Genomic DNA, 12,810 nt, shown 5'->3' with positions numbered 1-12,810 from the left:
GTTTACCATCTCTAGTGACTTCTACCATCAAAATCAACTTCTCATTCTTTCTATCCTCCTGGAACATTTCACCCCTCCATTACTTGCCCAAAAAATTGCCCTACACCTGACCCCACTACCTTCAACTACAGGATGCAATTGTGTTTGGTAAGAGGGCCAGGAAAGCACTGACACCTCACAGACTGTGATAACAGCACTGATGGTAAAACACCTGCTGCAGGAAAAGAGATTTCAGTAGGAGTTTCTCATTTCCTGCTTTTGCTGCTTGGCAGGTGATAGACACAGAGCAATCTTTGGATTATGTCAGAGATGTGTACCACTGCACACAGTTCTGAGAGGGAAAACACTGCAGGGCATTGCATGTTAGGATACTACTAAGAAACCCCAGTTTTACAAAAGCACATTCTGAATTAACTGTTGATAAAAATTGCCTGGTTACCTGACAAACAAGAAAATTCTGTACTGCAAAACCAAGGAGAGAAGGCGTAGTGTGGAAAACAAGACACTCTAAGGAGTCACAAACTGGTAATAAAGGTGACAAATGAAGATAAGAAGAAAGCAGCAATTCCAACCTTAGCAATTCCAACCCACCTGCTACATTCAAGGTTCTAGACTGCAATTTCTACAATAATTTCTCAGTTGCAGAAAAGAAACAAAACAGATAGCAAATTGTTCAGCATGTTTTCATCTCATTTCTGACAGGAGAACAGCACGTACTTTTGTGTCACACAAAATTCATTACAGGATCAGGGCTTCTGGTTTTATAAAGTGACTGAGGTCACAAACTTCTCCCAGCAGGCAGCCAGGCTTCTGGGCAAGAAGGGATGGGAAGAGTGCAAAAGAGCACTGGGAACTTCACTAGTCCTTAGATGAAAAAAAATGCTGAAAATTCTCTGTACAGTAATAATAGGGAAAATTATAGAATCACAGAATGGCTCAGGCTGGAAGGGACCTTAGTGAGCAGCTACTGCAACCTCCCTGCCAAGGACAGGGACACCTCTCAGCTAGACTCAGCTGCTCAAGGCCTCATCCAACCTGGCCTTAAACATCCCCAAGGAGGAGACACCCACAATCTCTCTGGGCAGCCTGTTCCAGAGTCTCACCACCCTTGTACTGAAGAACTTCTTCCTAAGATCCAGTCTAAACCTACTCTCCCTCAGCTTCAAACCATTCCCTCTTTGCTCTATTGCTAGACACCCTCATGAAAAGTCCCTCTCCAGCCTTTCTGTAGGATCCCTTCAGGTATTGGAAGGCAGCTCTAAGGTCTCCCCAGAGTCTTCTCTCCTCCAGGCTGAACAACAACCCTCACCCTAAAATGTTCATAACTTTATTATTCTATAATGCACTTCTCAAAGCACAACTACACTCTTCCTCAGCAAGGTTGTCCTCAATCCTCTAGATTATCCACCTTGTAAGCTACAGACACTTCTCAGGAAAATGAAAACTCAAGAAGTGCACTAGCAGCCTGTTACTGTACACCCTCAAGTACATTTTGTCCTTGGGGGAGACCTCTAAGGGGCCCCATTTGAGAAGATTTTCATTATTTAACTGTTACCTAGCACAAGTATAGAACTTCCTCAGAAGACTCCTAGCTTTCCAGGCACTTACCATGACAAAAATTGCCAAAACTTCATACAACTGCAGCTTCTGAATTTAGACTACATTTTGCTTGTATTTTAGAAACTAGTGTCAGATTAATTTGTTTTGAAAGATGGGAGACTAATGAGAACAACATCCACAGGATGGCAAAACTCCCTTCCTACTTATCTCTGTAATGACCCATATGCTGCATTGGGTTTTTTCCTTTTAATTGTATAATCTTCAGCTCCAATTTTAGTAGTCAGAATGCACAAACCTATATATGGTCATAAACTTTTATTAGAACTCCATTGAAATAACAGAATTTCAAATAAATTATCCTACCTAATGAGGAAGTTAAATGATTCTATACTGAACCACTGACTTCTTGGCAGCTACTTGTTTTAAGTGCTTGAGTAATTATATTGTCTCTTAAGTTTTAGTTTAAAACAACCAAAATCCTGAGCCCCTAAATTTTTAAGGAAATAGCAAGAACTGAAAGCAAACTCCCAGAGAAAGGATGATGAGCAAAACTTCAGACCCATTAAAAGAATGCAGTAACCATGCTTTAAAATTGGCTAAAAGACTGGCAATTACAGTAACAACTTTTATTCTTTTGGGTTGTTCTCCTCTCCCTGCTCACACATTGTGTTTTGGGTGCCATTTTTCTCTAAAAATTAAGATAATTTAATGATGTGACAACCAGCTCTCCAACAACAGGGACACACTACGTGGATCTCTGGGAACAAAAATAAAAGTGAGAAGGCAAAAAGTTCTTCAGGGGAACCATAAAATGCAATTACCATTGTTCTTACCATTTCTAACTCACAGAGCCCAAGTGACCCAGGAGATTACCTAATGGAAAACAGTACTCACAACAATAAATTAACAATTATGGATGCAGACAATGCATTCCCACATTGCTACAAAGTATGAAAAGTCCTGTCACAAACCCACTTTAGGACTCAATACAAGAAAGATAAAGTCACTCTCAAGTCTCCATCTGCTGACCAGTTCCAGTCCCAGATGAACATAAAAGCAATAGCCATATATTCTAATTAATAATAGTTCAGATCTTTCAGAGTGAGTCGTGTTTAGACAAAAGCAGAAGAAGCTTCAGTTTGAAAACTGAACAGAGAGAAATGCTTGCTTTTTAACCAGACTTTTTAGTTAATATTATCACACTTCTGCAAAGTACTTTTGCATGGGATTAATAATGTCAACAGAAGAATAAATCCTACCTGTTTTCTCTTTTCAGGAGGAAGGGATGGGTCCCCGTCCTATAAATAAATGGACATATTTTATTGGTAACTTTTATCTGAAACCAGCAACTCTACATAGATCAAATTTTAAAACACATATTTTAACTGAACTCCTATCAAAATGGTTTCTAGAATGCTGCATCTCAAGATTACTACCAGTAACATTAATTTCAACTCAAGAAATTGTCTAAGGCTGAAGATCTGTTTACATTTCTAGATGAGAAGGTCATTACAAATTTATGTTGCATTATTTTTCACAACGGTACATTAAGTTGCTGTGGAATAATAATACCACAGTCAGTTTTTAAATGGAATTACAACTGAAATGAATTTCCTCAGAGCATGCACTGCCTTTCTGTGTCTTCTATAACAGGCACTACCTCATCAGCACAGGACAAATGAGTAATAACATGATCAGGGCTGTACAACTGCAGGACTGCTATAAAGAAGTACCTAAACATTTTTGTCATTATGAACTTCTTTCCAATTTTTTTTGAGGTTCACCTTTGTCCCCCAGTCATAAAGCATTCACAAAGAACAACCTACAATCAGCTCCCGATACTTCTTTTTCAGAGACTGGTGTCGCTCCCGCAGCTGGTTGGCCATAAGCTTGTACTGGTCTCTCTCTTGTTGACAGGTGTCCAGCTCTTTGGAAAGGATTAGCAGTGCCTCCTTTTTACTTTCGAGCTTCCTCTTACACACCAGGTACTGCAGAAGGAAACAAAATAAAACAATTCTAACGTGTCATTTCAACCCCAGCCAGCACTGGATACAAGAGGTTCAAGCTTTTCTCTGAAAAGATGGAGGAAGATTTTCTGCATGAGACCAAAGTCTGCCACAAGTCATCTTAGCTTATTAGTAAGTCATGGAGAATAAACCTCTTCTATCAGAAGCCCGAGATCCATGTTCACCTGACCACTGTGAGTTAGAAAAATTCAACAATTCACATTTCTGCTCTTCTTCCTCATGCACAATCGTAGGAGGAACCTCACCATTTGACCTACAGCCCTGGGAAGGCTGCTAAAAGGAAGCAGCTTTGGCAAACTCCCTTATCTACTTGTGTCCACAATACCCACCTCTGTTAGCAACCAGCATTTCCCACCTCATTCCCCCTTCCTTCCTTCCTTCTCCTCCCCACTACCAGCGATGTCTTCTGGGCTCAGTCTCCCACTTGGACAGCGAAACAGTACGATGTTAGAGCAGAAAGGGTAGTGTGTGTGTGGCAACCAAAATGAGTCTGAAACGACGACAGTGTGATATCTTATCAGCACAGGAAAGAAACTAATTCAGCTGTGATAGTTCATGCACATGCTTGCTGAGTGAAAAGAACGGGAAATATTGCAGGAGTACTACAAACACCTGAGCAAGGAGGAAGGGCAGAGATGAGACTCTACCCCTCCAGCCACCACCTCTTATGCACAGGGCTCACACACAAAGCAAAGCAGAACTTGCATCCGCATTAGTCTGATCTGCTTCATTGCCTTTCCCCACTGAGAGAGCAACCTGCACATCATCCCGTCCTGCAGTGGCTGAACTGTCAGAAGTCTCAGGCAACTTTTTTCACTTAACGTGATGTTCAATCAGCAGATTCCTCTCACCCATCACTTGACACTGCTCATGCTAAAGTGTGTATTTCTATTTCTGATGTTACTCACATAAGATGTGGCACTAAATACTTTCTGAATGTGCTCTGCAAGAGACCAAATATCATAGCAGTCATGAAAACAATTTATAGTTTCATTATATACTCTGACAAGAATACTTTGTCATTATGGGCTCTTGCACAAAGCAAGAGCATCAGCACTTCCATACTGTTCAAGTCAGTGCGGTTCTTTGGGACAAAAATCATTACTTGTATGTATGACTTGCTTGGAACTGACGTTGTTAACCTCAATTTCAAGTCAATGAGAAAGGGAAGAGCGAGTTTGGCGCATCAGTACAGCCAACCTTTCCCCAAATGGTAAACGCTTAGTTGCAAAAAAGCCAAGTGGGAATGAGAGAAGCAATTCCAAGGAGGATTTGAACTCCCTAAAAGGACACTTCCACCTTGGATTAATTTTATTTCTGGCAATATTGAAGTTGAAATCCTGCCATAAATTTTCCGGATTATGATGCCTTGGCATCCACAAAGGCAACTGTACCTATGTACTTATGTCCTTACTGATACCTTACACAAATGTCAAGTCCCCTGATAAAGCACTGAAAGATATCAGAAGCTAAACTTTAATATTGTCAGCAAGTGCTGATAGTGACATGGAAAACTGCTTCAAACTTGGTAAAATAATTCCTTCCCTTACAGTCAAATATTTGCCTCTGACAATATTCTCTTTTTACAGAAGCCTCTCACATCTTAGTCAATTCTAAAATATGCCTTCACCAACTTGCTTTTAAAGACTAACAATCTGATACAGCAACTGCAAATAAAAACAAGTTAAAGCAAACCTCACAATCACTTTAAAAAACCCCAGCAGCCCAAACCCCTGAACCAAACAGCCTGTCCTGTTCCCTTACCCACCACGAATTACGAAGGTGGTCCATCCAGCCAACACCTACATGGAGCAGAGCCTACCCAATCTACACAGTGTGAGGGGAGCAAAGCAAATCCATTTCGCTTTAGACCACCCACAGGAGGTGACCCCAAACCTGGCCACAAGTGCTGGTGTATGGAACAATGCAGAGAGAGTGGGGAGGTAACTGAAGCATGTGGATAAGGCTATAAAAAACAACACTTATCAGACCTAGTGCTAAACAAGTCCCCGTTCAGCCATGAGTCACAGCTCTCCACAAAGGACAAACTCAAAGCATAAAAAAGGCTTCACCTTTTGCAGCAGCACTGGTGAGAGCAAAGGAATTCTCCACCATCTATTAGGTTGAAGATAAGGCACCATAAACACAGTTGTGTTCAAGGTCTAAATGTAAAGGAATTACGCCCTACTCCTTGTTTAAAGGATATTGTAACTTGATGAATTATATACTGATGATGTGTCATACAGAAGGAAGGGGCTTGACAACTCTCATCAACGTACTGATTGGATTTTCTATAAAAATGACCACCTAGAAGGCTTTTTAAAGTCATTTTTGTCTTTTTGCATATATCAACTTTCCCAAATAAATGGGATAAAAATAGTAATAATGTCTAGTAATTTGTTTCCATGGGTTTATGATACAAGAAACAATAAAGCCACAGCATTTCTGTGGAATTTCATTATTTGTGAGAGCGATGTTTCCAATTCCCATTGCCATTTTTGAAGGGAAAACAAATTATACAAAGACAGACTTCAAAGAGGTTATCCAATATATATGTTTCTGAATGTTAGGGAAAAAAAAAGTACTAATAATGGCCATAAAATAACCTAACAATGATACACCAGAAATGGATTCTAGTCAGGGAAACAATTGAATCCCACTAACAATTTCCCATATATGGACAATTAAGTGCAGCAAAACTGGTATGCTGTCAAAAGGAATATAGGAATTTAACAGTCTTTTTGGAGCAGTTCAAGCAATAAGGAACATTTTCTCATATAGCCTGAGAAAAAGCATTCAGTAGATGTTTCTGGCATTCAAATAGAGATTTCCTCCTCTTCAGCTGAGAGAAAGCCTAAGTTTCACATACTATCAGAGAGACAAACAAGTGAATTCTGTTATGCACTGTATTTGCTTTGTCTTTTATTTTTAATTGATGTTCCAAAACAATCTTTGAGTTCAAAGTACAAAGTTAACCAAGAACCAGCTGCTCGGCTTTCAATCTAAAAAGCTCCGTTGTACAACTTTTCATATCTGTCTAGTGACTTTTATCTACCAATGCACTGTTATCAGCAATAAAGCAAATTATAATTGCTACAAGGAAGATCATAATAATTAAAGGAATATATATGACATCTTACATTACTGATTTACAGCCGGATAACTACTTTAGTGAAACTGAGTAAAAAGAGACTGACGTCACAGGAGAGTGCAACTCCTCCAAGGTGACCCTCTACATCGAACACTTAGTATTTGTCCATGGCTATTTTTAGTGACAAATCTGGATAGATCTCATTAACAACGCTGTAGACATGGTCTAATAATCTGATGAAGCTGGGACACTGTCAAGGTTTTAGATTTTCTTTTTTAAAATCAACAAACATACAAAATTCCTATCATCAAATAATTTCTTTTAAATGTGAGCAAATGACTGGCCTATGCTTGGGTATTTAATGGCAATTAGTGACATTAAGAAAGAAAATATCTAATTTTCTGAGGGTAAAAGCCCAGATACTATCTCCAAACTGTGCTTTGGAATCACTGTGGATGATATTCTGTGTTCTCTCAACACTTCAGGCCCTAGTGTACTCCCAAATGCCAATGGGCCACCACATGGTATGTGAGCCTGGAAACCTACTGTGCATCATGCTCTCAGAGAAACCACAGACTCTGCTCACCATCTTTTGGACAAGAGATCCAACTGCTATTGAACTGCCTGAAGTGTCATCAGATTTCTCCTCACTGTACTCTTGCAGACAGTTTTGTTGTGGAAACGACAAACTGAAGAGTCCCAAAACATACTCCAGTGTCACTCTTTGGGGTGTTTGTTGGTTGTGTTTCAGTAGTGTTGCTCACCTTGACTTCAGATCAAACTGTTCAACTTATCTGAGCCAAGCACTCAGCCCAGCAAATCACAGTTACCAGTCCTTTGCCTGCCACCTCATCTCACATCCTCATCTCTGATAAAACCTGAGACAATGCAGCATCCTTGGGCTCATCCTACAACATCAGCTCCGCTTTTCTTGCTGCCCAGCTATAGCTTCACTGGCTACCTCCTGCCTGCTGAAACACAAAGCAGGCTGGTATCATCATTGATGATGGAAGTGAACCCTCAGCACATTGTCTTGATGACCATAGTATACCACATGGCCTTTGTTGTTCACTTAGGAATCACCATCATTTGATCTGATTAGTCAAAATAACACTATTTGGTGATGTAGCCCAGCCCCTAGAAGTTTTGTATGCTATGCATGGGATTAATTTCCCCGTATTTGTTCCTTAACATCCTGGTAGCCCAACCCAGAACAGGGAAACGTGAGAAGCACACATTTGTTGCATGAAAGCACAACATGCAGGTCTCCATAGCACCTCTCCCATAGCTCCCAAGAACTTTGGAGAGCAGCAAGTCACAGTGCCAGCTCCTTTAGTGTTTCCACTTCCTTTTCCAAATGACAAAGCCATGACGATGCCAACCCAACCACCTAGGGACCTCAGAGCATCTGCTCTGCTTTGTTCTTCCCTACAGCCACTGGCATTTGGCTGCGTTCAGGAAAGCTCTGAAATTAACAGCTTCAAAACCAGTCAGGTCCCCTCATAAAGGTTTGGTGAATTACATTTCACACTCCATCTGAAAAGGCAACATGGCAGAAAGTTAGAGATACAAACATGAAAACCTCACTAATTTTCCTTCCTTTTCTGTCTTGTCCACATTAACACAATTGTGCAGCCAGCAGGAAAGATGATCTGCCCCTTACGAGCAGGTTTCTCACTCTTATGCAGAATTCATAGCTGAAACACTTAGCTATTTCAACCACAACTACTGCTCAACAGTTGCATGTTCAGCAAGTGATTCCCCAAAGCTCTCTCCCAAAGTTTTAAGCTGGCAATTACAAGGCAAAGGAGCTCAAGAGCACAAGAAATCACTTACCTCTGTGGTGCTGAAGACCATACCCAGTTAACAATCAATAAACAGCCCCTTGAGAATGAAAAATTAAATGGAGACTAAATTTCTTCAAACTAATTTTGGGAGGTACAGTCACATATGAGTACCTGCAAATAGCATACAATAAATGTGTGGGAGGTGATAAGAAAAAAAGCATTGTGACATCAGATTTAACTCTAGAAACTAGCAAATCTGAGGGAGAAGACATCAGAAAGGACAGAGGACAACCACTCTAGTCTTATAGGTTTCCTAGGAAACCTTTCTTGCTTCCAGTGGAAAACACTGCCAGAAGTACATGATCTCCAAGCATTATTAAATTAAGACCAGTGCCAACTCTCAGTGAAGTGAATGGAAGCACACTCACTGACTTCAGCAGAAAGGAGACTGAACTCATAGAAGTCAGCTCTCTAAAGCAAGGTCAGTGGTGGTTTTCCACATTACGTAAAGTGTTTTTCCTTAGCAGACATGGTCTCCCAATATTGTTCAACTCATCCCACCACCCCAAGGTCATGATGCCACCTACTCCTTTCTCCATCACAGATTCTGTCATCATAAAATGATTCCAAGACAGACTACATAGAATACAGGGGAAAAAATGAAATCATACCTCTCTCCACAGCAGAATATACAGAGTTGGAAGCTTCTACAAACTTTCATAAATAAGCCTCAAACTACCCTCAAAGTCCTTATATTGTGTTTTTCGTTCATATTCATGGGATTCAGTTGTTTCATCTCCTTTACAGAGGTGGTGAAACTGAGGCACTAATAAACTGACTTATATGAGTTTGTGTAAGTTAGCAGCTTAGGATATCCATAAACATGGCTGTCAGACTAAGAAGTATGGACATCTAAAAACACTTTAAAACAAACAAAACTCAGCAACCAAGATTTTGGTGACCAAATTTATTTCCAAGAATTCTGCTCTATTCAGTGAAGAGTACAGTACAACCATCTTTCCACCACTGCTTTCTAGCAGTGCACTCAGCAAAGCAACCAAGAACTGTCACACTCTCCTCGTGCCATCCTTTTCCAGATGAGAGAGGTATTTTGTTTACCCCAAGGATTTTCTTTCTTTAAACTAAGAGGTGTTTCTAGGAACACAGGCTACTCTTGGGATAGTATCTTGAGATCATGAGGATGACATGTTTCTAGAGGACTTAGGCACCATCTCAGTCCAGCCAGGGAGAAAATGTGAAAGAGTGCAGAGCAAAAGATGCTGAAATGGAACAAAAGTCAAAAGGACAAAAAAGAAAAAATACAGGAAAAGACTAGAACACACCAAAGAACCCAAGCTTGCTTTTTATCTAATGAAGAATGGAAAGCCAATCTACAAAAGTAAATAGCTGTATGTACAAGTGTTTGTGTAAGTCTACAAAAGGACCAAAAATATATCCTATCACTTTTCTTAAACCTGCAATAACAGACTTTTAAAAATATGACAGTTGCTTTGGCAAGTTATTTCTACTTTTTAAACTAGGAGCTTGTGGAAATGAAAACAAACCCATGTGATTGTGGATCTGAAGCCACCAGCTTCTGATCTTTTATGCTAAGATTTTGAAACTCATTCTACATTTTAACTGTCCAGCACCAGTGAAGTGAGAGTGATTTTCCTTCCCATGATATCTTAGGTTTCTTAGGTTTGAAAATACTTCCAAATGGTTTATGAAATGCAGAGGGCCTGTAGGTAGGAGGCCTGGAGAAGCTCTATACCATGGAGGGATACAGGAAACTGCAAAAACTTGACACATTACTTCAGAAGTCAGAGCCACTTTCTCACAGATACATTAGGATGTTGGAGTCAATGGGTAAATTGCACAAAGTTAATCACAACAGCCAAAGGAAGAGAAAAGCAAAGAGGGAAGCCTATAGCCTGACAGCATGTGCTACAGACTTCATGCAGAAAAACAGGCTGTAAGCCTGCTGTGGGAACAGAGAGAAAGGAAAGGAAAATGGAATATAAATCACTAGGTCTCTAATTGTTCCTGACAAAAATAAATTAAATATATGCTTAACTATTTGCAAGAATGTAGCTTAGCAGAGTCATTAACTTCACTATAATCAAGAAGCCCCTAAACCAGAAGTGCTCAATTTCAGGATTGAGTTTTTAGGTTAAATCATCAAAAGTTTAGAAGTTCCAAAGTAACTCTAAATGACTTTTTACAGCCAAGAATAGGGATGTTTCCTTTGAACACACTTCCTGAACTGTCTCTCTCACCCTTCCCTGCCATGTGACACCACCCCCAAATAAAAGTCCATTTGGGGAAAGCAATATCAGATGCAACACGGCATGATCAGGATACTACTAAAAGCACACTTTTCAGGGTTTTTTTGCATTGTTTTGTGTTTGCAAACACTGTGCACAGGTAGACTCCAATCCTGGATGTACTGTACAGCACAGATCTGGGGCCACTAAAACTCCCACTGAAATCACTGGGAGAAGTGACAGGCTTAGGACATTGAACTCATGAACCTTTTTGACAGGTCCGGGCCTTAAGTCATGATCACTTAATGCAACATGAGGCAAAGCCTTTCCAAAATCAGAGGAGTTCATCTGTGTGCATGCTGCTCTAGTACATCCTATTCATCCTACTTGTAGACTCAGGATGACCTAGGCCCACGTCATTTGCACAGAACTTTTGTTTGCTGGCTGTAAACAGAAATATACTATTTTTATAGTCATGTAAAATTGATGCAATGCAAAGTGCAATGCAAAAAAATAGTGTGCCCATCTACTTTGAACGTCACAGTTCCCATTAAAGAGACCTGACTTTGAAATAACTTTAAATTATACTGATCTCAAGTTTTTTGAGTTTGATGCAACTTACCCTACATGGAAATGTGTACTGTAAACATGTGCATGTAGTTTTCTACTCTTGTATTAAGAAATCCTCCACCCGTTGAAGGCCAAGGCCACTGCGCTATTACAGATTTTTCTCCCATTTTATAAGCAACACCATGAATCTCAAAACCCTTTCAGCTGTGATTCAGGTGGAGTCAGAAAACAAAGCATGTGCGGGAGGAGCGAACTGACAGGGGCAGGCCCCACTGCCGTGCCAGGGCTGCGCTGCCGCTGGGCCTCCCTCCCAGCTGGCAGCAGTGCGAGCCCCAGGCCTCAGCCCCGCGGGCCATGGCCACAGGTGACTCCCTGGCAATATCAAACCAACAGCAGGCTCCGCACCCAAACCCCTGCTTTCAGGCAGTTAATACATGCAAGAGGTTCCCAAACATTCCTCCACTGTACTTAGAGCCGTGCGGGGGGCCCGGGCCGGCAGCGGGCGGGCAGTTCGTGGCAGGGCCGTGCCACCCGGCAGACGCGGCCGCACAGCCCTGCCCTGCCAGGCTACAAGCTCAGTGCCCCCCCACTGGCTCCACCTGCTGCCGCCGCAGCCGCGGGAGTCAAGGCCCTCCTCTCGGTCCCCATCCAGGGTCTCCTCCCGCCGGCTCTGGCCCTCGCCCCAGCAGTTCCCTCAAGGAGCGGGGCAGCGGGGCAGCGGGGCAGCAGCTGGACGCCGCGGCGGGGCCAGCCCCTACCCCGTCCCTCCTGTCCGGTCGCCCCGTGAGGGGCCGGTACCCGGCGCTCAGGCCGCAACGCGGGAGGCTGGGCCAGCCCCCGCCCGCGGCTGCTCCCGCCCCGCCGCCTCACCTCGCTCACCAGCCCCTGCCAGTCGCTCTCGCTGCGGTGGGAGCTCATGGCTCCGGCGGGCCGCGGCGGCATGCGGTGACGACCGACTCCGCCCGCCCCGGTCTGCCGCCGAGCAGCCTGCGGGGAGAGGCGGGGCCTGCGGCCGCCTCTTGCCGGCCGGCCAGGGACGCCCAGCGGTGTCCCGGACACAGGCTGGCCAGAGCTAGGCCTGCGGCAGCGCTTCGACACCCTTGGCCTGGCCTGGCCTGGCTCTGCCCGCGGAGGGGCGCCGGGACCAGGGCCGCCTCTGCACGGCGACGAACCGCGACAGGGTCGGGCGGCGTTGTGGTGCCCGGGGCAGGGCGTGGGTCACACCACAACCACCCACCTGGGGCTGTGCAGAGGAGTCTTGAGATGCGTTGCCCATAGAAGTGTCTTCCTCATTGTCCTCTTAAAGAACAGCTTGCAGGGGTCTGCTGCCATCCCAGGCACTGAACGGCTAGACATGCCCATAGAGCATCAGGATATTGTGCTGTCATGGAGACCTTAATACAGAATCCCAGCATAGCAGGGGACTTTTAAAAGATCATCTAGCCCAACCCTCTCTGCTGTGGGAAGGGACAGCTTCCATTAGATTGAGTTGTCGAACCTTGCCTTGA

The 12,810-nt window shown here is 43.0% G+C and overlaps 1 protein-coding gene across 1 annotated transcript in view; it reads right to left on the bottom strand.

Moving 5' to 3' along the window:
• The window catches only part of CCDC149 (coiled-coil domain containing 149), a 42,992-nt gene extending 30,772 nt beyond the window's left edge, over window positions 1-12,220 (bottom strand). Inside the window, exons 1-3 of the mRNA XM_054391642.1 lie at window positions 12,173-12,220; window positions 3,387-3,548; window positions 2,820-2,858 (exon numbers count right to left, since the gene is read on the bottom strand). Coding sequence (XP_054247617.1) covers window positions 2,820-2,858; window positions 3,387-3,548; window positions 12,173-12,220 — 249 coding nt within the window. The remainder of the gene's footprint in view (window positions 1-2,819; window positions 2,859-3,386; window positions 3,549-12,172) is intronic.
• Window positions 12,221-12,810: the final 590 nt, after the last annotated feature.

The sequence above is a fragment of the Indicator indicator genome, chromosome 23, assembly GCF_027791375.1.
Source record: "Indicator indicator isolate 239-I01 chromosome 23, UM_Iind_1.1, whole genome shotgun sequence".
NCBI lineage: Eukaryota > Metazoa > Chordata > Aves > Piciformes > Indicatoridae > Indicator > Indicator indicator.
This window is presented reverse-complemented; position numbering and strand designations above follow the sequence as displayed.